Below are 26,215 nucleotides of genomic sequence, written 5' to 3'. Positions count from 1 at the left end.
CTGTCTACATCTGACTGAGGTGTAGCTGGTCTTGGTGTGGAGGGTGTAGGAATATTTGGCCTATTGTGAGGAATAGGAGAAGAGGGTGTGACTCTAGGTCGAGGAGAAGCAGGAGGAGTTATATTTGTCCCCATTGTTCTCTTTTTTGAAGGAAGAGGTTTATCTTCTGACTGTTCACTCTTTCTCTTCTTCGTGACCACTTTCCCAGTTTGTGGATCAATAAACAAGATCTTTTGTTTGGGATCTGTCTGTTGCTCCTGAATCGGTACCGAAGATCCTGGTTCAGAGAGCTGTTTTTGTTTTCGATCGTCAGATCTTGTTGTTTTCGACACCGAATGTCTGCTCGATTCCGACTTTCTGGGTATCGAGTGTCTTTTGGGCGATAAATCATATTTATGTTTCGACATGGAATGTTTCGATACCGAGCTTTCCCTTGTTTGTTGCCTCGGTGCCGAAGTCGATGTCGCCCTTTTCTCGGATCCGACATGGTGGGAGTCCGAGTGTTTCGGTTTCAGTTTCGGTTTCGTTGCCGGGCCCGAGGGCGGGGCGTCGGAAACTTTTTTCTGCGGTTTGACCGGGCCCGAGGGCGGGGTCGTTACCGCACGGGGTCGGTTTTTCGGTAAGGGGACGTCGTCACTCACGGTTTGTTGCTCGATGAGTTCTTCGACTTCCGACTGGTCCCCTTCCGACCCCGACTGGTCCTCTTCTTCCTCGATTTGCTCGACTCCGAACAGCTCCGGGATCGCCTCCGCCTGCATTCTGGAAACCTCGTGTCTTCGAGCTCGACGATTTCTAATCGTTAGCTTGGAGGAGAATGCTGCACAGGCTTCGCAGTCCCTGGATTCGTGTTCAGGCGATAGACAGAGGTTGCACACCTCGTGTAGGTCCTTGTGTGGGAACTTAGCACCACACGTTGGACATTTTTTGAATGGAGTCCTTTCCATGGACTCCGGGCTTGACTGCGTCGAGAAAGGTCTCCTGTTCTTCGACGTAGATCCAAGTTTTTCTCTTCGATTTTGAATTTGCAACGCGTCGGAATGGAAATGAACGCGTTCGATAACAATACCGTCGAATTGGAAAGGGAATACGCGCCGATAAATCACTTTCTTCTGAAGTTGATCTGGAGCGTCTCGATCCTCATCCGAACCCGATGGCGGAAAAAAACAATCTAAGGATGGAGCCGATGCCCATGCGCACTACCAACCAAGGGAGGAGTCACCAAGATACAAAAGACTCTCCAAGAGAAAAACAAAGTGCAATCATCCGAGCCCAACACCAGATGGCGATCTATTCATAATGTACCATCTGCAGCCCATATGCCTCGAACACAATGTTGTCTTCACCTCCTGCCTGGACGTTATTTCAGTAGTGTATCCCCCTTATCCTGACTAGGAAGAAGGGTACCTACTGGGACAGGATATCAACCTGGCAACTAGAGACCCCTATTTCGAACATAGATCAATATATCTTATGATTTTACTGTATGAAAAATTAATAGCACTTAGTTGGATAAGGGTAACATGTTTCTCTGAACGATGTCCTCTGAATTAGTGTCATACACTATAAAAACTAATACCTTCGCTTAGCACTTTGCCACGCTATAATGCAGGAATTACCGAAGCTGCATCAACCTTCAGGGAAGAGCGACCAAGAGTGTGCCAACTTCCTTTAAGCCTGAAGTAGCTTCCACTTTACACAAAGTAGAATATTACAGAATATTTTAATTCACAGATTATTCATAACAGACACACCTTCGAGCAGGAAGATTGACTCCAGCAGCTAGAGTGGATGTGCAAGTAAGCAAGCAGAGAACACCTGCCGAATAGGCTTCTTCAACAAGCTTCCTTTCATCGCTGGTTAGACCACTGTGATGATAGGCAAGACCAAAGGGTATGGTGCGTTTCAATACAGGGCAAAGGATCCCATCGCCAGTACTCCTCAGGTCTTTAAGAAGAGTTTCTTTTTCATTTTGCTTGAGACTTAAATAGGCCCTGTAGAGGAAAAATATGCCCATTTTAATAAACCATCTCTTTGTCAAATATAGTCAAATAAAACAGGAAAATATGAGGCCATCCTTTCAAAATATAGTATAGCTTCTTCAATGAACACCAAATTTCATGTTTGGGTTTCTCCAAAGTCTTAGCATAATTGATAGACGTGGTAAAAAAAGTTTGCAGAGAGCCTGCCTTAAAATTCTATGAAAGGAATATTTGTATAGTCTCACAGACTGTGTACAAATTGTGTTTCCACATGTTTCTTTGACATCTTCCATTGCATGTGTCCTTTATTTTCAGATCTGTTTTAGAGCCCTCAAATATAGGTTGTCATTCTGTGCTGTGCCAGTGTTCTGCTCTTCTGAAATACTAGTTATATCATCGCTACGCTTGAACCATTGTCTGCCTTATTAAGCCAAATGTATTATTTTTAACCACATAAAAGTCACACAGCTTTCTCTAGCTGGTCCTAATATCTTACAAAAACTTACCTACCTCCTGTGAAAGCAGCAGTATAATACACTTATTTTTCGGTTGTAGAATGTGCAGTTTTCAACATCCTTGTGCTGGATTTAATTTGGGTCAGCAAAACACCACAGCACTTCAAACATGCCAAGGAGTCCAAGTGTATGTTGTTCAGTATTGCATCCCAGTACGTATTAAAAATAAATCCAAAATCAAGTAATACATGAACTGCACAAATTCTCTATCACAAAACGTGCTGCAATCAAAAGTTCTCCAAATTTTATGAAATTGTGATACCTCAGAATTCATCAATATCATTGTATAAAAAAAACGGTCTCATGCTAAGATAAGTTGAAAAGTATTTATCATAACTATTAGTTTCAGTTTCATAAGCTTTTATTCGATTACCACTTGTTTATAATCATAAAAAGTACACAATTTAAAAGCAAACAAATAAACAATAAACAAGAATTAAAGAAGAAAATTAAAAATACGTGTATGTCATGTTTACAGTGAAAGATTCATGTCCGGTTATAAGTTTTGGCGTATTTTGAGAGTAGCTTTTAGAAAAGTAGCTATGGTCTTCGCAACCTATGGCGAGTCCAAACACTGCAAAAAAAGAAATGCAGGATGACATAGTCTGTGACCTGAGGATTGGAGAAGTGGGAGAATCCAGGATTTTCGTGGTGATTTGTAATATTTGCAAAAGAAGATAATATGGATTGTTGTTTGTGAAGAAAATCCATCACATGGACAGTTCATGAGTGTGCGAGACCAGTTTTGAACTTCGGGAAAAGAAACTAAACAGAAACTAACTATTAGTAGTCTGTGAGTCCGAAAATACTGACACAGTGGTCCCCCACATCACCAATGGAGATAAGATCCAAATACATTGTATAAAACACAGTTTCTAGTATCATTCATTCATTTATTTGATAGTTCAAGACATCAGTTTAATCATCAAAAATACATAAGCAATATGTTAAAACACAATGACTGCTTGTGCTGGCCCTAGTGCTTTAGTTCCATTTGCCCCAGCAAAAATTTAGAGACAACCATGACTGAGGCGGTGTCACTTTTGTATTTTCTAAAAGCTTTCAATCGAAGTTGTAAGCAATGAGATGATCCATTTGTTTCAGGGGTTGGCATAGAGAGGGCAAAACAAGTACTCTTCAGTTTCTTGGACAGTTCTTGGTTACGGATTTGTGGAGAAGGAAAGCATTTGTTAGGGGACCTACCGTGAATAAACAATCCCTGCCGTTAATAACTTAATCCTGGGCCAGTTGTTTTACTTTAAGAGCGCCCCCTCAACAAATAAGACTGTGCGGCTCAGTCACAATTTCTGTAGCCCTAGCTGGATCCAGGCATTTTTTAGCAACCCAAGCCATCGGACGTTTCCCACCCCATTGGACCTAATAACCTCTTACAGGCCCTCTCTAAGGTGGCACAGTTAATGCAAATACGAACCCAGAACAATAAAGCTCTCAATGCTATTTGTACTGATCTCTCGTTGATCCTCGAGTCAAAACAAAGGGAGACCAACGGTGTGCCTTACCCTAAGTTTAAGAGACCCCTAAGGAAAATATTTTCTGCTGTGCTCGCGGCATTTGTGTTGCAATGGCCCCATAATTCTGTCCCATATAGTGCAGCCCCCCTTGCTTGTGCTATGCAAATTTCATTTGCTGGACTGGCAGGGGAGAAGGCTTCTTTTTGTGTATGGCTGCAGCTCGATGTTTCACTATTGAAGTGTTCTTGGTGGTCTGTGGGTCCCAGGACCCGTAATCACCCAGCCTGATATCTGGATAAGCGAACTGCTGGGATCTCCAGTATTTCAGAGCCCACCCGGATGGCCCTCTCTCACATTGCCTGTCCTAGTGTTAATCATATGGTCTTAGACATATTAATTTCAATGCCAAAGTCTTCGCAGAATCGGCTGAAGCTGTCAATCAAGTTTTGAAGCCCCCTCCTAGTTTAGTCAGCAACATCATATCGTCAGCGAAAAGTGCTGGTATTTGTTCTACCACCAGGGTTAGGGAGTCATTTACGCAACTCAAAAGGTAGGCGATACAGTTGTTAATGTACAGGAGGAAAAGTGTTGGGGCAAGTACACACCTCTGGCACACGCCCTAGTTCACAGGGAAAGCCTCATTTAATTCTCCCTTCACACCGCATCTTACTTTTGCATTGTTCCCTTCGTGGAGCTGCTGAATCAAGTGCAGATGATCAGGGAATCTGCCCTTTGACAAGACCAACAAATTACTTATCTCATTGGATGTTGAATCCCTTTACACAAACATCCCAAAGGAAGCTACACTAGAGTTAGTGAGTAAGATCTTAAAGGAGATTGGATGGGAATCCATCACACCACATAAGTTTGTACTGGACTTGGCCCACCTGGCACTCATTCAAAACTTTTTCCAGTTCTAAGAACTTCTTCAGGTGCACAACACTTCTATGGTGAGCACTTTTACTCCCAGCCTGGCCTGTATGTATGTATGTATGTATGTATGTATGTATGTATGTATTTTCACTCATTTGAATCTGAATTAATCTTAGATGACCTGAATCCCTTTCAGGATAAGATAAAACTATGGAAACACTACATTGATGATGTGCTCCTGATTTGGACAGGGACCAAAGATGAGGCCTGAGAGTTCAGGGAATAGCTCAATGCACTAAACCCTTTACTGTGGTTTGCCATCACCATCAGATAAGTGAATTATCATTCTTGAACCAAATGATTAAAGAAAAGTATTGGATGCTGAAAAGCGAAGTGTTCTATAAACCATCTGATCGCAACACTGCTGTTTGAGAGTTATCACCCATATTGCCTGCAAAAACATTTGCCAGCAGGGCACTTTTTATAACTTCCGCGCAACTGCTCGGAGGTGAGAGATTGCATGGTACATGCCAAAAAACTGACAGAAAAAATAACTGCGAAAAAGTATCCATCAAAGATGATCAAAAAAGCAAGCCCTGAGGAAGAGCTTAGCGGGCATCCAAGATGGTCGCGTGAGCACAGAGCTCCCTGGACCCCCACCGCTCCTCGCTATTTATCCTGAGGGTATCCTGATTTCTTGGACAACTCTTCGGAGATGAACCTCAGCTGAGTCCATAACTCTTCTCAGAATCGAAATCGGAAATCGGCGACCGAAGTTCTGGCACTTTGAACTTTTCTGGCCCACCTGGAGGCTGTGCCGGGATCTTGGCTACTTGCGGATCTGGGACGGAGTTGAACAACAACGGCAGTGGGGCCTCCCTGGTGGCCGCATCTCTACTTTCGGTTTCGTTCCCGGATCCCCGCATGGTCTGATTGAGAGACCGCTTCGCCCAGTTGGGGACCAGTCCAGCCCCCACCTAGTGCCTGAACTGTTACCTCATTTCATCCCTTTTGGATTACATCGTGCCTTTTCTTGGTCCTACGAGCCAGCTCTTGTGGTCTCGTTGGCGCCCGGACTGTCGGCGGACATTTTCACCAGGTCGTGTGGGCCCCTCCGGGGAGCAGTTTCCAGTATGGCGGGCAGGGGTGATGCCGAGAGGCGGAAGACCAAAGCGTCTCTTCGTGGTGGACCGGTCCAGACGAATGTTATGGATCGGTATACCCAATCCAAAGGCTCCCCTGGGCTTTCCAGTCGTACCCCGGAGGACGCCCGAGACGACCCTTTCGTTCCTGCCGAGTTGTCCCTGCAGGACATTATGGGTGCCATCGCCGGCATGAGAGAAACCATTGGCCAGCAATACGAGGCCCTGGCTAGCAAAATTGACACGGTTGCTGTGGATGTAACTCTGATCAGGGCCGACCTGTCTAAAACGAACGAAAAGGTCAAATCACTCGATCTCAAGACCTCCAGCCTTACGGCCGATGTGGTGGAACTTCAAACTGAACTTGGGAATTTAAAAATCGGTGAATGACCAAATGTCCCATCGGCTGGAGGATTATGAGAACAGGGCAAGGCGCAATAACATACGCGTCATAGGGGTCCCGGAAAATCCCGAGACTCACTCGGTGGATCTCCTGGTCGAGGATCTGATCCTCACCCATCTTGCCCCTTCTGGCTTGAGTAAATTCTTCGCGGTCGAGCGTGCACACAGAGTTCCGGGCGGACAACCCAAGCCGGGCGCCCCTCAGAGGCCCATCATTGCGAGACTTTTTCACTTTAGAGACCGTGAAGAGATTCTGCAGGCATCGAGAGCGCATGGCCCGGTGAAATTTGAAAACTCCTCGATTAACTTTTTCCCGGACTTCACGCAACTTGTGCAAAGACAAAGGATGGGCTTTCTTGGAGTGAAGCGACGTCTCCGGGACCTGGGTCTTAAGTACGCCATGCTTTTCCCCACTAGGCTTCGTGTGGAATATGGGGAACGGACCTTCTTTTTTGATCGACCGGACAGTGTTGGTGACTGGTTGGATTCCCTGCCGGGCTGGGGCGATCGTACGGAGCACCCTGGCGGTGCCGAGGGTGGCGAGCCTACGCATAAGTAACTCTTCGGTCCCTGATTTCTATACATTGGACTTTGCTCAGCTGGGTACTATCTTTCTGTGTATGTTGCCCTGTACTAGTCCACATCTGGGTGGTGGGTGGGAACGGGCCTCTTTCCTCCTCCGGGGTCTTTTTGTAGAATGGGGTTGTTAGGGCGACAGGCACACTGCATTTTGGGGTGGCTTTTTAGTCTTCTGCAGGGGTGCAGGGAGGGGGGGGGGGGGGGGGAGTTGAAACGGGTTCTAGTTGGGGGGGGTGTTTGTGTTTTTCTTTCTCAAGGCGGCGTATTGGTTCTTTCTCTGATCCTGATGTCCTGCTCTTGATGGGGAACCCCATGCAACATGGGGGTAGTGGGCTGAAACTTATCTCTTGGAATGTCAGTGGTTTGGGTGATCGTATTAAAAGGGGTGTTGTTCTGCAATATTTACGACGTTTATCCCCTGATGTGGTACTCCTGCAGGAGACGCACCTAGTTGGCAATGTGTGTCACGCGATGAATAGATGGGGTTACCGATTGGTTGCACATTCCGGATTCACCACTGGTTCTAGGGGTGTGGGCATTCTGATCAAGTTCAAGTTTAACATTTGTATAGCGCACTACTCACCCAGAGGGTCTCAAGGCGCTTGAGGGGGGGGAGGGTACTTTACTTATTGAATATCCAAGTTTTTAGTTGTTTTCTGAAGGAAGGGTGGTTCTGTGTGAGGCGGAGGTGGGTGGGGAGAGAATTCCAGGTCTTGGCCGCTAAGTAGGAGAAGGATCTTCCTCCCATGGTGGATCTTTGGATGCGTGGAATTGCGGCGACGGCTTGATTGGACGATCGTAGTTGGCGGGTGGGGGTGTAAAAGGACAGGCGCGTGTTGAGGTATTTGGGTCCTAGGTCGTAGAGGGCTTTGTGTTTGTGGGTGAGGAGACGGAACGTTATTCTCTTGTTGATGGGGAGCCAGTGGAGGTCTTTCAGGTGACCGGAAATGTGAGCTTGGCGGGGGGATGTCAAGTAGGAGTCTGGCTGAGGCGTTTTGGATGAGTTGGAGTTTTTTTGTAGTTTGGCTGTGGTTCCGGCGTAAAGGGTGTTTCCGTAGTCCAGTCGGCTTGTGACCAGTGCGTGGGTGACCGTCTTTCTTGTTTCGGTGGGTATCCAACGGAAGATTTTTTTGAGCATACGTAGGATGTTGAAGCATGATGATGAGATGGAGTTGACTTGTCTGGTCATTGAGAGGGAGGAGTCCAGGATGAATCCCAGGTTACGTGCGTGGTCCATTGGTATGGGTGCGTTTCCCAGGGCCGGTGGCCACCATGAGTCGTCCCAGGCGGAGGGGGATGATCCTAAGATGAGGACTTCCGTTTTGTCCGAGTTCAGTTTTAAACGGCTGTTCTTCATCCACTCGGCTACGTCTTTCATTCCTTCGTGTAGGTTGGTTTTGGCGGTGTTTGGGTCTTTGGTGAGGGAGAGGATCAGCTGGGTTGTCCTCTGCGTAGGAGATGATGTTGAGGTTGTGTTGGCGCGCGATGGATGCGAGGGGACTCATGTATACGTTGAAGACGGTGGGACTGAGTAATGATCCTTGTGGTACGCAGCAGATGACTTCGGTGGCCTCTGATCTAAAAGGGGGGAGGCGGACTCTCTGGGTTCTTCCGGCGAGGAACGAGATGATCCAGTCCAATGCTTTTCCTTGTATTCCGACGTTGCTGAGGCGTTGTATAAGGGTGCTATGACAGACTGTGTTGAAGGCTGCGGAGAGGTCAAGTAGGATGAGGGCAGCTGTTTCTCCGTTGTCCAGTAGAGTTCGGATGTCGTCTGTTGCTGCGATGAGGGCAGTCTCGGTGCTGTGTTTGGCTCGGAATCCGGACTGTGAAGGGTCGAGGGATTTGTTGGATTCGAGGAAGGCGGCGAGCTGGCTGTTGACAGCTTTCTCGAGGACTTTGGCAGGGAATGGGAGGAGCGAAATGGAGCAGTAGTTCTTAAGCTCGGTGGCGTTTGCTGTGGGCTTCTTTAGGAGGGCGCTGAGTTCGGCATGTTTCCAGCTTTCCGGGAAGGTAGCGGAGTTGAGGGAGCAGTTGATGATGTCTCGGAGGTGGGGTGCGATAATGGAGTTAGCTTTGTTGAAAATGTGGTGGGGACATAGGTCAGTTGGCGATCCTGAGTGGATGGAGTTCATCAGGCGGGTGGTGTCTTCCGTGGTGATTGGGTTCCAGGCGCAAAGGTAGTTGGAGGGGGGTTTTAGTTCGGAGGTGGGTGGGGTGGACTGGTCTCCGGATTAGTTTCCAAAGCTGTTATGTATGTCAGCGATTTTGTTGTGGAAGAATGAGGCTAGGGAGTCGCAGAAGTCTTGGGAGGGAGTGATATCGTTGGTGCCGTCGGTGGAGTTGGTAAATTCTTTGACGATGTTGAATAGTTCCTTGCTGTTGTGGGCGTTGTTGTCGAGTCGATCCTTGAATGCTGATTTCTTGGTGGATCGGATCAGTTGGTGGTGTTTGCGGGTGGCGTTCTTGAAGGTGGCCAGGTTGGCAGTGGTTGGGTTTTTTCGCCAGGCTTTCTCGAGGGTGCGACAGATCTTCTTGGATTTCTTAAGGTCATTGTTGAACCAGGGGGCTTTTTTGCTACCTTGCTTGATTTGATGGTTTTTCTGGGGTGCTAATACGTCAGCGCTGTGGGTGATCCATTGTGTGAGGTTGGTGGCTGCTTGGTTTGGGTCCGATGATTTGGCAGGAGGGTTTTGGTGAAGCGATGTGAAGAGCTGGTCGGTGGTAATTTTGTTCGTTTCTGCGGGGAATTGGTTGTGGGTGGTTGAGGGTCGTAGTCTTTTTGTAGTTGAAGTGAACGCAGCTGTGGTCCGTCCAATGGAGAGCTGTGGTGTGATTGAAGGAGATGTGCTTGCTGGAGGTGAAGATTGGGTCGAGCGTGTGCCCGGCATAGTGGGTGGGGGTGTCGACAAGTTGTTTGAGTCCGAGATTGGAGAGGTTGTCCAGATGGGTGGTGGTGGTGGTGTTGTTCTTCTTTTCCAGGTGGAAGTTGAGGTCTCCCAGTAGAATGTAGTGGTCGGAGGGGAGGGCGTGTGGGCTGATGAAGTCAGAGATGTCTTCGCTGAATTGTGTGTGGGATCCTGGTGGCCTGTAGATGAGGGTGCCTTTGAGTGTGGTCTTGGGGTCGGTGTGGATCTGGAAGTGAAGGTGTTTGGCGGCTGCGAGGTTATCGTCGGAACTGGTCGTGATGCGGATGGTGTTTTTATGAACAATGGCGATGCCTCCTCCTGTTTGGTTGATGCGATCCTTTCGGATGATCTTGTAGCCGTCAGGGATGGTTATGGCGATGTCGGGAGTTGATGAGGCGTTCATCCAGGTTTCTGTAAGAAAGGCGACGTTCGGCGATGTGGTGTCGAGTAGGTTCCAGAGTTCAATGGTGTCTCTGTGGACCGAGCGGGTGTTGAGCAGGATGCACTTTAGGTGGTTAGTGTCGGAGCTCTGTTTGGAGTTTGTGGATTTGGTGTGGGTCCTGATGCAGTCAAACTTGCAGGAGTGGCAGGTGAAGGGACCATGGGTGTGTCCTGGGGCGGCTTGGTTGCAGTTTGGTGGTCGGCCGGGGTTAAGTGCTGAGATGCTTGCGGCGTCGTACGTTATGCGGGTGGGGTGGATTTTGTGGGGACCAGGGGGTCTGGCGCTGGGCGCGGTCCAAGTGCGGACGGGCGTAGACGGGCTTACCTTTGGCGCGCCTTCGGCATGCATAGGGCGCGCCCGCTGCGCGTGAACGCTGCGCGTGAGTGTCTCTGTCATAAGTGGAGAGTGGAGGGGGGCGGAGCGAGGGAGGGTCAGCTGGGAGGCAGGAGCGGGGTGGAGAGCCGGGCTGGGAGGCACAACAACAATCAACAAAATGGCAGCAAGCCAAAAGCGAACCAGGATGAGATTGGGGCACAACCTTGTAAAACGCTATGAACTGGGCAGCACAATCAGGCAACAATAACCAGAGCAGGCAAGATGAGCAATACACAGTGGAGCAATAGATATTAAAGAACGGTCAAGCAGTATAGCGCTACGATGACTGAAAAATCGGCGCTAAGCAGTATAATTAAGCAGTGCGAGCAATAGAGTACAAAACAGTATAATTAAGCAGTGCAAGCAATATCAATCGATTGCAATGAGCAGTCTGGCAGTAAGCGCTACGATACCAAAGAAGGGAGCAGCGTGGGGAGCGACCGCTTCTGAGGGACTCAGTACGGTCACAGCGCTTGTTCTGGAGGGTAGAGCCTAAACTTTCTGTGGGAGGGAGGGTCAGCTGGGAGGCAGTAGCAGGGTGGAGAGCCGGGCTGGGAGGCACAACAACAATCAACAAAATGGCAGCAAGCCAAAAGCGAACCAGGACGAGATTGGGGCACAACCTTGTAAAACGCTATGAACTGGGCAGCACAATCAGGCAACAATAATCAGAGCAGGCAAGATGAGCAATACACAGTGGAGCAATAGATATTAAAGAACGGTCAAGCAGTATAGCGCTACGATGACTGAAAAATCGGCGCTAAGCAGTATAATTAAGCAGTGCGAGCAATAGAGTACAAACAGTATAATTAAGCAGTGCGAGCAATATCAATCGATGGCAATGAGCAGTCTGGCAGTAAGCGCTAAGATACCAAAGACAGGGGGCGCTACACCGCCCTCACTGGTAGGTGGGAGGGTAAGACTTTGTCTTTGGTTTCTGTTTATATGCCCCCAGGCCTCCAGACCTCTACTTTCTCAGACGTTGGTCGGCTGATGCTGGGGCTCCCTTGTGGTGTTCTCCTTGTGGGCGGGGACTTCAATTCAGTACTTTCCGGTGATTTGGATCGTCACCCCCCCAGGGACCACATCCCGCGTCTCAATCATGGCTAGGTGGGTTCTTGGACACTTTTGGTCTGGTGGATTCCTGGAGGCTAATGCACCCAACGCTACGTCACTATACTTTTCATTCTGGCGCTCATGGGAGTCTCTCCAGGCTAGACTACCTCCTTATGCCCGCTGTCCAGTCCTCCTTCATTGGAGAAATTAGCCACTTGGCCCGGGGTATCTCGGATCACTCTCCTGTTTTGCTTCTTTTTGATACAGGTCTACATACTGCGGGAAGGGTCGCCCCTATCAACCCCTGGCATTTGTGTAACCCCAAGACCCGCGCCAGCCTCACAAAGTCACTCGACCACTACTTCCTGGAGAACGAGGGGTCTGTCTCGTCCTCGGTGTCCCTGTGGGAAGCCTTTAAGGCTGTTATTCGCGGACACGCCCTATCCTTAATAGCAGAGACTAAGAAAGCGAGGGATCGGGAGGTCGAGAGTCTGGAGGCCGAAATATTGGATTTAGAAGACGACCTGGACACGGGTGTCACCCGTGACAAACTCCACGCCCTTAGCTCGAAACAGTTTGATTATAAATCCCTTGTGAGAGAGGCCGCCAAAACGATGTACAGAGAACAGCAAGGTAAATTGTATGACGTTGGTGACAAGGCGGGTAAGCTGATTGCCTGGCTCGATAAGAAGGAGAGAGCGAATCGTGTTGTCCCTGTGATTCAGAATCCTGATGGTGTGGAGGTGACTGACCCTGGTGAGATTGTGGAATGTTATGCTGCCTATTTTCGTGTGGTCTACTCCCTGGTGTCCGACAGGGACGAGGATGACTCTCGTTTTTTATTGAGGGACATCGCGCTGCCCTGCCTATCCGAAGAGGATCGGAAGAGTATGGAGGCATCGTTGTCGGTCGACGAGATAGCGACTGCCGTTCGTTCCCTCCGTTCCGGCAAAGCCATGGGGCCAAATGGCCTGCCCATTGAATTATACAAACTCCGCCCGGACAAGGTTGCACCGTACCTCCGTGATATGTTTACGGAGTCGCATGATCTTGGCTATCTTCCCATTGATCAGCGCCTGCCCACTATAGTGGTAATTCCTACGGAGGGTAAACCTCGTGACCGTTGTTCCTCATACAGGCCTATTTCCCTACTAAACGCCGAGCCTAAGATTCTTGCTAAGGTTCTTGCCAACCGCCTCCTCACTGTTATTTGTGACCTGATCCATCCGGATCAATCCGGCTTTATCCCGCACCGGAACACTGCTCTAAACCTGCGTCGCCTCCATGGCGTTCTCGCGAGTGCGGAGCTTCTGTCCGAACCGGCCATCTTGGCTTCATTAGACGCCACAATGGCCTTTGATACGATAGAGTGGCCGTACCTTTGGGCCACTCTTGATAAGTTTGGCTTCGGTGCGGGATTCATTAGTTGGGTGAGGCTACTCTATGCGGATCTGCTGGCTCAGGTGGTTGTTAACGGTAGAGTTTCCCAGTCCTTCGCTCTCGGGAGGGGTACTAGACAGGGGTGTCCGTTGTCCCCCCTGCTCTTTGCTCTTGCCCTGGAACCGCTCGCTGCCTGGCTCAGATGGGAACCCTCAATAAAGGGCATTCGTTGGACCCCTGACTTTTAAGACCGGGTCTCATTGTATGCAGACGACATTCTTCTGTATCTTACCTCCCCTCGCAAGTCCCTCAACGTCCTCTTTGACGTCCTAACTTCCTTTGGCAAAAACTCCGGGTTGATTATCAACTGGTCTAAGTCCTGTGTATATGTTATCTCTGGTGGTCTTCCTCCCTTGCCGACCAGGTTCCCCATTGAAATTTCTCACTGTGGCTTTAAATATTCAGGGGTCCATGTATCGTTGGACTCCGCGGCTCCTTACGAGCACAATCTCCTTCCTCCTCTCCGGCGCTTGAAGCTCGACGTGGACCGTAGGCGCAGACTGCCACTGTCCCCACTTGGTCGAGCGGCGCTGTTTAAAATGATGTCCCTACCCCGATTTCTCTACGCACTCCAGAACTCCTTTGATATCATTCCTGCGCGCTACTTTCGGGAGGTGGAGGGACTACAGAGGAGACTTGTCTGGGACGGTCGAGCGCGTATTGCTCTTTCAAAACTAACCCTCCCCTGGTAGGACAGGGGTATAGCACTCCCGGACATCAGGAGGTATTATTGGGCCTCCCAGTTGTCCGCCATTAATCATGCTACATACGCTCCAGGGCCGAATCCAGCATATGCTATGGACAAATACCTGTTGCCCGGTGGCGACTTTAACAGAGCACTCTACTCTCGGACGGCGGGGAGGAACCTCACGGGACCCACTAAAATTGCAGTGCGTGTATGGAAGGATGCTAATGTCGCTATGGGGTGGAATGATCGACTGACGCAGGCGACCCCTTGGTTTGCTTCGGAACGATTGGGATGTCTCTGGACGACGAAAGGTTTTGAGAACTGGGACACGATTGGACTTAGTAGAGTGGGTGATCTTTGTGTGAAAGGTGCGGTGAAATCATTTGCGGAGCTTCAGAGTGAATATGAGTTGAGTGAGCGGGAGTTCTTCAGATATGCACAGGTGCGTCATGCTTTACTGTCGGTCTTCACGGCCGGCACCGTGGTCCCTGAATCTTCCCCGCTTGAGGATCGTATACTTGTTGGTCATCTGCCCGATGGTACGATTTCCTTGATCTACAAAAAGTTGATCAACAATCGGGCAGATCTCCTTGTGCGCCTCAGGGAGACCTGGGCTGGAGACGGGTTGGAATTGGACGACGAGGACTGGCAGTCTGCACTATCCTCCCCTAAAGAGGTTGCCATTCCGGCCCGTCTCCGCCTTGTCCAGCTTAAAATTCTTCACCGCGTGTATGTCACTGGTCTTCGTTTGGTTTCCATGGGTTTTTCGTCGGATGGGTTGTGTAGGCGCGGTTGTGGAATGAGTGCTACTTTTCTTCACATCCTTTGGGAGTGCCAGGAGGTCGCTACGTATTGGCGCCGTGTACATGCTGTGATGGAGTGCGTCACTGGGGTCGCTCTGTTGCCTGAGGCTCGAAGATGTTTGTTGAATGTGTGGGAGCCGAATGACTACAACGTTGCCCAGACCCGGTGGGCGGCACTTGGGAACATGATTGCCAAAAGGGACATCGCACAGCTCTGGGGTTCCCAACGGCCTACCGCCGTGTCGACATGGAAGGAGAACATGGACTGGTGCATGTTCAGGGAGAAGACGGTATATTTGGCCAGGGGCAAGCCTAGGGCGTGGAGTACAATTTGAAGCCAATGTAACACGTACCGAGGAAACATCTGCACTCCCCCCTCGTACATATCCCAGACGCTTCTCTGTCCCCCTGACCTTTGAGGTTCCTTGATTGCCATATTCCTTATCCGATTGTTCTGCTTTCCCCACTGCCACCCCCCCATTGGTGCTCTCCAACGTCCTCCTGATTCCCTATCCGTTATGGTAGGTCCCCAGTGTCTGAGTTCGACTTTTATTATCATTTCTTCGCCTTGAGTTGTTTTGTTCTTTTGTTTCTTTTTGTTCCCCTATAAAATTAAAAATTGTGTATCCTGCATACATCCTGTGTTGCCGAAAGTGTATCCTGTACTTCTGCTGGACCTACCGGGGTCAACTGCTGCCTTATTGACTGCGTATTTGCTTGACATACCCTAGCGGCCAGCCCCTGGGTTGTAGGCCCATACCTGTATTTTTTTCTGTTTTTGCACAATAAAGTTTTTATAAGATAAAAAAAAAAAAAAAACCAGCAAGCCCTAAACAACAACGAAGATCAACTTCTAATGACCCTTGAAAAACCGACCTGTGACAAATTGATATGTGTTTCGACTTATATTAGCACTATGTCTAGCACTTTACAGAATATGATTCATAAAAACTGGCGATCCTCCAATCTGGGGGGGGGCTCGATCTTGCCAAGTACATGTACTCATTTAAGAGTGTGACGAACATCAAAGACCTAGTTGTACATACCAGGCCAAGAGGGCTGGAGTCTCAAAGTAATAAAACCACTCTGTGAAATTTGCAACTGTCTGTGGGACACTCGCCTTGCGGCAGCTGTTGCGTATGCCCCTTAACCAGAAGAGTGGGTTAGAAACACCCTGGAAACTAGCAAATCTGACCAACTGTAAAACCACAAATGCTGTATATTTATAAAATGCCCATGTACATCGGTATGACAACCAGAGCACCATTAGATGTAAAAGAGATGCCACAAAACTTATGGCACATTACATTGAGAAAGGACATGGAGAGGACGAAATGGAATTGTATGTCTTAGAAAGAGTACATTTTTCAAGAGATGGACGAAGTGTAATATTTAACAAGGGCCTGCACCCCTACTCCTCCAGAGTCCATATACAATAAATATAGAGGGAGCAGTTCCTCACGTAATTGGCTGCATAGACCCTGGATAGGTGGAATCAAAGGTCCGACCAGACGGATCACAGGGGGGATCAGAGTGATCAGATCAAGGTGCCCTCACACACCCAGTAGGGTATCATGCTTCATCATCTGGCGCTCCTCGTCAAACCGGCGCTTCAATGCATGATGGGCCTTGGGGCTCTTTGGCAGAGATCCTTTGATCAAATAGCCGCATGAGGAGTGCAGGTGAGGGGTAAAATATGGTGGTGTTGAGGTAATTTAAAACCAGTCTAAGGGAGCCAAGTGAACTTTAATGGAGTGGTGGTCCCTTGACACATTAAAAACAAAGGAGCTATTGGAGGTGATAATGTACCCTAATAACTATAGTATAGGTGAAGTAGGGTCAACATGTTTCATGCCGCCACTGCCAGGAGGGTCAACTGGCATTTTATCAGGACCGAAGTGATGCCTACCCTATATAGTGCGATGGTGGGGTCCGTATGTGAATATCGGATCCCCACCTCAACAATGTATACGGCACCTGCTGCAATGCAAAAAGGCTGGTTCCACCCGAATGTCAAGGGAGAATCGCCCTTTAGGTGAGGCAGAGGACCGAGACTAGCTGCGAACAAAGAAATGTGATCTTCACAGTATATTAGCCCGAGACCTACCTTCCTCTACTAACTTGTAGGGGCGATCCTCTTGACTTTTGGGTGAAACTAGTAGTAGTGAGTCAGTTTATCGCTGGAACTCTCAAAGAATCAGAAAATCAAAGATTTTTACTTTTTCATAACCACTACAAGGAACGTACAAGATTAATAAAAATCATTGGCTGATTAAGACTTTCCACCTCTTGGTGACAAAACTACATTTCCCAGCACTGCTCGAGAGTCAGGACAATCAACATCCTGCTACGCCTCGATGTTCTGTCACCATGCAGAGCCATTCCACCAATGGCGGTACTAAGGAGACCTTCCGCACCCCGATCATTGTACCAGCGGCAAGTAGCGGGAACAACAAGATCCTCAGGCATGGTGAAACTTTTGATAAAGGAGGCATGGTGGGAAGCTTCGTTGGTAGCACTCATGCACTCGTCTCTACCACAAAGGGAGCACAATTTGAATAAGGATTAGTCACCATGTAAGTGGTGGGCTCATTCCAAAAAACACGCATATGGCTCAATATACCTTGATCATTAACATCAGGCGACATAAATCCAGGATTACAATATAAAAGGGGAAATACAGTGTTTTTCTACTCTACCCTGCCTTCTCTTCTATGTGTATGGTCTGAGCGATAGAGAACAGGCACATTGCTTGATATACCTCAAACTAGGACATCTGGCAAAACAAAAACCCTAAATGTAAAATATAAAAAAGGCCATACAATGTGTATTTTTATTCTACCTTATCATCTCTTCTGTGTATGTGATCTAAGTGATAGAGTATTGGGCCTCGAAACGCTTTACTGGAGTCATGCTAAAATACTGGTCAACTGCCTGACAGGTAAACCGCACCATTAAATAGCCTTGTTTACTAAGAGACAGGCAAAAACTGGTGATTATACCAACACTGGTGTAAGAAGAGGTGTGTGTGTGAGTGAGAGAGAGAGAGAGCTCGTTCTCCTATGATTTCTGTGATACTTAAACCTCTCTCATTAACCCTGAATGCTGGATGTTTGCTTACACAAATTTGTTTGAAAAATGAGCCTTATGGTTGCATGCACAGAGCTTTCTATTGGAATGCACAGAAAGTAAAATTGAACTGAGATGTGGGTGCCTGAGACTGACATATGACTCTGTGACTTGGGCAAATATAACGCTGTTGAATAGCATGATGCAACTATGTCATGTGCATATTGTCCTAGCGCTGCGCTAATGAGAAGATCTGCCACTTTGAGCATATGGGAACAAAAGACACTTGTGTCAAAAACACATTTTGTATCTTTAACGCATCCATTCTCCGGAATTAGTGAGTGACTACACAGGACACAAACCCCTTCCTGACCAAATCACCGGTATCCCCTAAAACGTAGGGTAAGGAGTAGTAGTTTAACACTGACATTCAGTTTGCTCAATGAGTTGGTATTAAAGATGAGATCACAATAATACTGTGGAAATATTTGTTGCATCTGGAGGCATTACCGTCTTTCACTCTTCATGTGGGATATTTCGCAATGTTGTGCAGTGACATTCACTTGCTTGCTCATGAATTGGGTTTTTATTACTCACCTCAGGCCAGTGTTGGAAAGCAATCTTGCATCTAAAGATAATAAATCCCTCTCGTTTTTATTTAATTAGTAAAAAGAAGAATACATTATATTTTCACTTTAAAATGTGTCTAACAATGTTATTTTTTGTAATCGCTCTCTAACGGGTTGACCTGTGAAGTTAATTCAAAACTCAGCTAGGATTCAACTGGGTGTTTTTTTTTTTTGGTAATGTTGGTGCTGATCGAGCCTATTTTTAAGATTTAGGCATCCCAGAGCCCTGATGAATGCCCCAGGCCAGATAGGCTAGTTGCGGAGGGCAGAAAAATGTTGGCTAGTATAAATGGTTTGAGCCATTGTTCTCTGTTCACTCACCTGATATAGTGTTTTTAGACATACCTAGAGTCCTCCCTAATAAAGGTGATAACCGAGGAACTCAAACGTATTTCGAAATTTTGTGCATTCTGCTTGTCAAGTGGCTTTATTCAAGAACTCCCTCCTACCGCCATGTTTTCGAGAAGTTAGAGTTTCCCTAGTGGTACTATCTTACCAGGGTGGTGAGAGGATGAGTATGATGAAGCATGCCAATTATTATGTGTGGGAAGTATCCTCTTCCAAAAAGGATGGCTTTCACACTCAGTTTAACAACATTCCTGCTTTGTAAAATTGTGTGCAAGTGCAGAACGCTTTCCCAAAATTTAGGAGACTGTTTTCCTTGTGACCCTGTCTTCTCTTGCATATGGTGAGCCCCTGTACCTTTTTGTGATGCACTAAATATTTTATGGGGGAGGGAAGTACGGGAGCATATCCTCCACATCTCTATTTTGAAATAATAGATAAGGGGGGTGGGGGGTCCCATCCCCCGAAGCACCTCCCTTAATCTCCCTCTAGTCATAAAGGTTAAACGCAGCACAGAGGTCAATAAATGCCACAAAAGGGTGTGACAGCACAGGCTATGGTGGACTGGAACAATACTGGTAATCCACCAGAAGGGCGCCCAACACTAGATTTAATAGCTGGAACACTATAACTTTTGAAGCTACACCAGTTCAGTTGGAGTAATGCCCATGTCTCTTGAAATAAACATATGTCAGGGCCATCAACAAAAGTGCCCCAGCAGGGTTGCCTAGTTTGTCCTTAATCCCTGCAATGTTACAGCTTATAGTAGAGTCTGCGGAGGTGGAGGGAGGAGAGTGTCACAAGGTGGTGTTGATAGGGCCTAACGTGGGCCGTTCTTCTGTGGTAGCAAGTGATGGCATGTTACCTGTACCTGGGTTATGGCCGCCATTCAAAGAATCATGCTCCGGTTCAAGGAGCACGAGGATGTTTCCCTCTGCGTTAGGGCTATTGCTTGAACATTCAAGGCCTGTCAACCCAGCACTGTTGTGACCTGTCTGATTGATATGGAGTCAATCAATCTCTGTTAGACAGGGTGGAAATTCAATTGTGGCAGGATGATTTCGTCTCTGGCCTCATCCTTCAACCCCTGTGGGTAACTTTGATGGGCTAATGCACGCTGCATGGCAAACCCAGATCTACCCTTAATGGTGAACCTTGGGGGACAAAAGGGAGTAATCAACAATAGTATCAGGGGTGACAATAGAAGGGGTTCAGGCGTTGCAGGTTTCCGAGCTACTACGTCCTTCAAGTTCCTGATTTCAGACTAAATTGCCACCAGCCGCTTGCAGATGGACTCTAGCTTTTACGACACTAGTGCTGCGAATCTATCAAACAAGTCCTTGAGCCCTTCAGATGTCTTGGCAGGTGCCTTATTTTCAACGACACTCTCCGCTACATGGGCCAGAGTGCACTGTCTCTTTGTCTTGGTGTGATTGGCTACCCTCTTCCTTTTGCCTCCAGCTCGATTAACTAGCACAGGGCTCATGTGGGGTGTTTGGGTTTGACCAGGTTGCAGTGGGGAACCATCTTGCTCCTCTGTTGGCTTGGTTGTCTCCCAAGTATTTGGGCACGCCCTGATGCTTGGGTGTGAGCTTGATGTTGAAGAAGCCACCAGGCACCCAGGTGCTATTGCTGGCAGAGGCCTAGGATCGCAAGGGGGGGAATAATGGGTCAGAGAAGGATAACTAATGCTCCACCAGGTCTATTTTCTTGCTAATTAGGTCCACTGCTCTCTGTAAGCACCTGTCCAGGGTAGAACTCTGTGGCCTGCTACCTCCACTGACCGGAGCTTTCCGCGTCCCCATGCGGACACGTATGGAAGGGAAATGCCAACTCTGTTAAGTTAGACCAGGTCCCCTCCTGTGGTAAGGAGATGCTGGAGAATGCAGCAGGTCGTAGCAGGGCTTCAAAAAAGGCTTGTGAGCACCAAGTCCAGTACCAAGTATAGCAAGGCAGGCAGAGGGCTGGCTGTAGCGACGGGGGTTGGGCTGGCAGAGACCTTTTTGGGGAATTGTGATGGTGGGTAATTTAAGGGATTAGGGAGGCTGGTGACATTATGATGGTTAGAGACTTCAGGCACACATACCACAGGCCCCCTCAGCGACCTTCGGTGACAAGTCCTGGCGGCTCTAGATGACGTTAAGGCGATTTAGGACGACCCAAGTAGCAACTCAAAAACCTTGCGTTCAAGGATGGAAAATCAACAAAACAAGGTCCGTGGCTCTTGTCGCTAGTCGTGACAGGCTGGATTGCTAATGGTTTGAGAATAACAGTTCTTTTGCTCTGTCTAAGGTCTCCCGAGGAAAAAATGGCTATTGCCCCTGTGTGAGAGTCTGGGCACTAGGAGCGACCTGGAGGCATTTAGGATTTTAAGGACAGATTGCTCCAGGTTAGTGGGATTCGCTGGTGCGAAGATACCTTATGGCTGCCTGGATTTGTGTTTCAAAGTGTATCTGAGCAAGTAAATGATCTGCCGAAGGTTTTTTGAGGAGTGGTCTGACCTCGGCGTGTTTCCATGCGTCGAGGAAGGTGGCTGCAGTCATGGAGGCGTTGAGGATGGTGGTGAGATGGTGGTTGATCTCACAGATTCAGAGGTTAAAAAGTTAATGGGGTCACGGGTCAGTGGACGCTCCTGAGTGTATGGCATTCATCAAGGTGGTCATAGTTGGTGTGTTAAGTTGATTCCATGCTGTGATCAGGTGGCTGGTGGCTTTGGTTGGTGTGTAACAGAGGAGGTCGGAGGGTTGAGGATCAAAGTTTCTGTAGATGGTTGCTATATTGTTGTGGAAGTGGTCAGCGAGGGTGTCGCAAAGTTTCTGTGAAGGAGGGGTTTCATTTTCTGTGGCTGATAGGCAGGTGAAGAGTTACTTTGATTGGTTGATGCTGGAGGCGGCTCGGTCAGCATATTTCTGGCTGGTTCGCCATATTTATTTTTACAGTTTTTCGTACCCATGTTTTGATGCGCTGAGTTGGGCTTTTGTCAGCTGGTTTGTTTGGTCTGTGCATTTTTGCTAGCTTTGTGGGGGGACATGGTTGGCCGCGCTGGTGATCCAGGCATTGAAATTCTCTGTCTGGTTCAGGTTGGTGGGGATGTCAGGCTGTGCTGTTTTGAGAGCGTCGGTCCATTGCTGTTGAGTTACCTTAGTCCAGCTGCAGTAGGGTGTGCTGTGTCGATTGGGGGTGGTGTATGGCTGACCAGTGAGGGTGAAGTGTACGATGGAGGGGTCGGTCCAGGTGAGCTCCGATGTGTGGCTGTATCGGATTCTGTTGCTGGATGTGAAGATGGGGTCCAGAGGTTGTCCTGCTTTGTGCATGGGGTCAGTGACAATCTGCCCGAGGCTGATGTTATCTAGTCTTTGTAGAAGGTCGGTAGTGTTGGTGTCGGTGACATCGTCGAGGGGGAAGTTGACATCTCCATGGAAGATGTAGTGATTGGATTAGACGGTAAGAGGAGTAACAAATTTGGCGATTGTGTCGCTGAGGCCGGTTCGTGGTCCTGGCAGTCTGTATACGAGGGTTCCTTTAATGGTAGTTTTAGCATCAGCGTGGAGACGGAAATTCATGTGTTCCATAATTGGCGTGGTGTCATCGTCGATGCAGATGATCTATCCTATGTGTACGATGGTGATGCATCCACCGTGTCTGTTTGGTCTCGGTGTTTCATCTTCTAACTGCTGGGGGTTGCTGTGGCAATGTCTGGAGCTTATGTGGGGGTGAGCCAGGTATCTGTGATAAAAGTGACGTTGGGGATGAAGGTGGACATGGTGTCCCAGATTTCAGTGGCTTGTTTGCAGAGTACTAGAAGATTCCAAAATTTGCACTGTCCAAAAGACAAATAGCACTGTAAATCTCCATGGTCTATTGCTATTTTGCACATCCCACTTGTGTATAAAAATGCTAATGTTTCGGACTTATTTGTGGCTGCTAGAGGAACTCGCCCTTTATTTTAACATCTTCACTGCGCTGATTTGTGTTTAGTGGATCTAGGGATCAGTAGGGTGTTTTATGCCTAGCATGTAAAAGTGAGACCCAAGTGTAAAATGTCCTCCACTTTTGGGACTTCTGGGTTTACATGACATTCACAGAATCTGATTGGTTTGTTTTATTATTATTTTGTATCTCTACATTTATGATCTTTTATGATCAAATAAAGTTTTATGATGATGATTGACATCTTGAAAGCATATATGGTTGAAGAACAATCGTTAATGATTTCTGTACTATATTTGGCTTGGCTGTATAGTATCATCTCTTATTTTGACTGCTGCAAAACAATATCAAGTTACGTGGAATTATAAATATGATGCTAAAACCTTCCCTGCTTTGTAAGATTCACATAAATCTACAGATTTTTACTACTAAATTTGCAGATTGTAGAATCTCATCTTTCAGATATACCACCTGTTACATCGCAGCTTTGAACCCACAGAAGAATCCTCACACCCACACATTATCTATTTTATATCTGGTTATTTCCTTTTTGTGTATGTGATATGTTTTCTGTTGTACTTTTATGATCCTAAGTGATCGAAATACAGTTCTTTAACCCCTTCGCTGCGCATAACGGCCCCCGGCCATCATGCGTCACGGTGGGCTTGTGCGGAGGACGGCCAGGGGCCGTCTGAATCCTGCCCACTATTTAAATCGCCCGCAAAGGGCGATAATGTGCGCAGCGCCGAAGGGGTTAATTGACTGACTGACTGGTATCCTAAATGCTGGGAAAATGTGTGTCTTTCTCTCATGCAGCATTTTTAGTGTACCAGGGCCTGCAAAAGTGAAAGAACGATTCTTATCTTTGATGCATTGTCTCAAGCTCAAGACACCATCATGGATCGAATATGCTACTTACCAGTATGCATCTGTTCTTGGCATGTAGGGCTGCATTCTTGGCATTCATATCTGTGCATAGATCGCCGCCTAGTGTTGGGTCCGGATGATTGCACATTGTTGTCCTGGAAGAGTCTTCGAAGTATCCCTCCCCTGGACTACAGTGCGCATGGGCATCGACTCCATCCTCAGATTGTTTTTAGCCATTATGGCCAAGATGGAGTGAAAGTAAGTGAATGATGACCATGCTAGAAGTATGCGTGAATGCTGCAGCCGCTACAGGCGCCGGGGAGGAGGGCGGGCGATATGAATGTCAGCAGCCCTACATGCCAAGAACAGATGCATACTGGTAAGTAGCATATTCGGTTCGAGGCATGTGGGCTGCTGAATTCAGATCTGTGCATAGAATACATAGCAGTCCCTCCATTAACGGCGGCCGCCCGTGCCAGCTGCAGCAGTTTGGAAAAGTGTTTTTAGAACAGCCTGCCCTACAGCTGCCTGCTGTTTGGAGTGCACATCTACACAGTAATGTTTTGTAAATGTGTGTGTGGTAGACCATGTGGCTGCTCTACATATGTCTTCCAAAGGGATATTTCCAAGGAAAGCCATGGAGGCCCCCAACTTGCAGGTGGAGTGGGCCCTTGGTGGAATGATGAGAGTGCGCTTGGCTTTCTGATAGCAGATCTGAATACATTTAACGATCCACCTGGCTATACCAGCCTTGGAAATGGGGTTACCTTTGTGTTGTGGCGCAAAGGCAACGAAGAGTTGTTTAGTCTTCCTAAAATCCTTGGTCCTATCAATGTAATACATTAGGGCCCTTTTGACGTCAAGTGTGTGGAGCATTCTCTCCGCCAGTGACTCTGGATTTTGGAAGAACACAGGTAGTTCTATAGTCTGGTTGATATGGAACTGAGACACTACCTTAGGAAGGAATTTAGGGTTAGTGCGAAGCACCACCCTGTTAGAATGAATTTGAATAAATGGCTCTTGGATAGTTAGTGCCTGGAGTTCACTAACTCGTCGCAGCGACGTAATTGCTATAAGGAAAGCCACTTTCCATGTCAAGAATTGAATCTCGCAGGAATGCAGTGGTTCAAAAGGGGGCCCCATCAGCCTGGTGAGGACCACATTGAGGTTCCACTCCGGAGCTGGTGGCGTCCGCGGAGGAATGACTCGTTTGAGTCCTTCCAGAAAGGCTTTAATGGCAGGCACCCTGAAAAGTGAGAGGTGCTGTCTGTTTTGGAGATAAGCAGCCATTGCAGATAAATGTATGCGAATGGAAGCATAGGCCAGATTACATTTGTACAGATGTAAGAAATAACAAATGATGTTCTGAATAGATGCATCCAGCGGGTTAATGTAGTGGCCTGCACAGTAAATGACAAACCGCTTCCACTTCGCCGCATAGCATGCTCTGGTGGTGGGCTTCCTTGCCTCCCGGATGATGTCCATACAGTCAGGAGGTAAATTGAGGTAGCCAAACTCTAAGACCTCAGGAGCCAGATCGCCAGGTTGAGCAGTTGCGGATCTGGGTGCTGAATGTCGCCATGGCTCTGCGTCAAAAGCCTGGGTGTGAGGCGCAGCCTTTGATGCGGTACCAGGGACAGTTCCAGAAACGTGGTGTACCATGGTTGGCGAGCCCACGTCGGAGCAACCAGGATGAGAGTCATCGAGTGCTGCTTCAGCTTGCGTGCCACCAGCGGTATTAGAGGTGCTGGGGGAAAAGCGTACGCAAATTTGCCTGACCAGTTCATCCATATCGCATTGCCTTGCGACTGTGGGTGTGGAAACCTGGCGGCAAAGCTTCGGCATTTTGCGTTCTCCTTTGTGGCGAACAGGTCTATCTCTGGATGACCCCACCTTTGGAAGTACGGGTGGAGCACTGATGGATGTAGCTCCTACTCATGCATTTGGTGGCTGTACCTGCTGAGCAGGTCCGCCATCTGATTGTCCTTGCCTGGGAGGTGTTCTGCCATGAGGAAGATGTTTCTCTGAATGGCCCACTTCCACATGCTCTGAATCAGATGAGACAACTGTGGAGAGTGTGTTTCTCCCTGCTTCTGAATGTAGTACATGGCCGTCATGTTGTCCGTCCGGATCAACACGACCTTGTTGCACAGATGTACTTTGAAGGCTTTTAGGGCCATGAAGATCGCCATCAGTTCTAGAACGTTGATGTGCATCTTCCTTAGCTGTGGTGTCCATAGGCCCTGCACAGTGTAATGGAGTACATGAGCTCCCCATCCCTGGAGAGAAGCGTCCGTCGTCAGGATGATCTGTGGCACAGGCTCCTGGAACGGTCGTCCCTTGTAAAGGTTTTGTGGATTCCACCAATGCAGAGAGTTGTATGCACGACCGCTCACCAACACTAGGTCTTTCAACTGTCCGTGAGCCTGAGTCCACTGACGTGCTAAGCACTCCTGAAGTGGACGCATATGTAGTCTCGCGTGCGGGACTATGGAGATGCAGGAGGCCATCATGCCTATCAACTGCATGAAAACTCGCGCTGGGAGCGAGTGTTGAGGTCTGAATCTTTGTATCAGCGATTGAATGCTGTCGACCCTCACTGAATTTGGCTGTGCTGTGGCTGCCAGTGTTTAACGTCACACCCAGATACTGCCGTATGTGGGCGGGCTGCAGGTGGGACTTCGGGTAATTCAGTGAGAA

The 26,215-nt window shown here is 48.0% G+C and overlaps 1 protein-coding gene across 1 annotated transcript in view; it reads right to left on the bottom strand.

Annotated features, from left to right (window-relative positions):
- Positions 1–26,215, bottom strand: part of HELQ (helicase, POLQ like) — a 606,359-nt gene that overhangs the window by 415,287 nt on the left and 164,857 nt on the right. The window contains exon 9 of the mRNA XM_086961870.1: positions 1,752–1,991. Coding sequence (XP_086817996.1) covers positions 1,752–1,991 — 240 coding nt within the window. The remainder of the gene's footprint in view (positions 1–1,751; positions 1,992–26,215) is intronic.

This window comes from Lissotriton vulgaris, chromosome 3_1 (assembly GCF_964263255.1).
Source record: "Lissotriton vulgaris chromosome 3_1, aLisVul1.2, whole genome shotgun sequence".
NCBI lineage: Eukaryota > Metazoa > Chordata > Amphibia > Caudata > Salamandridae > Lissotriton > Lissotriton vulgaris.
The sequence above is the reverse complement of the archived record's forward strand: the minus strand, read 5'-3'. Positions and strand labels throughout refer to the sequence as shown.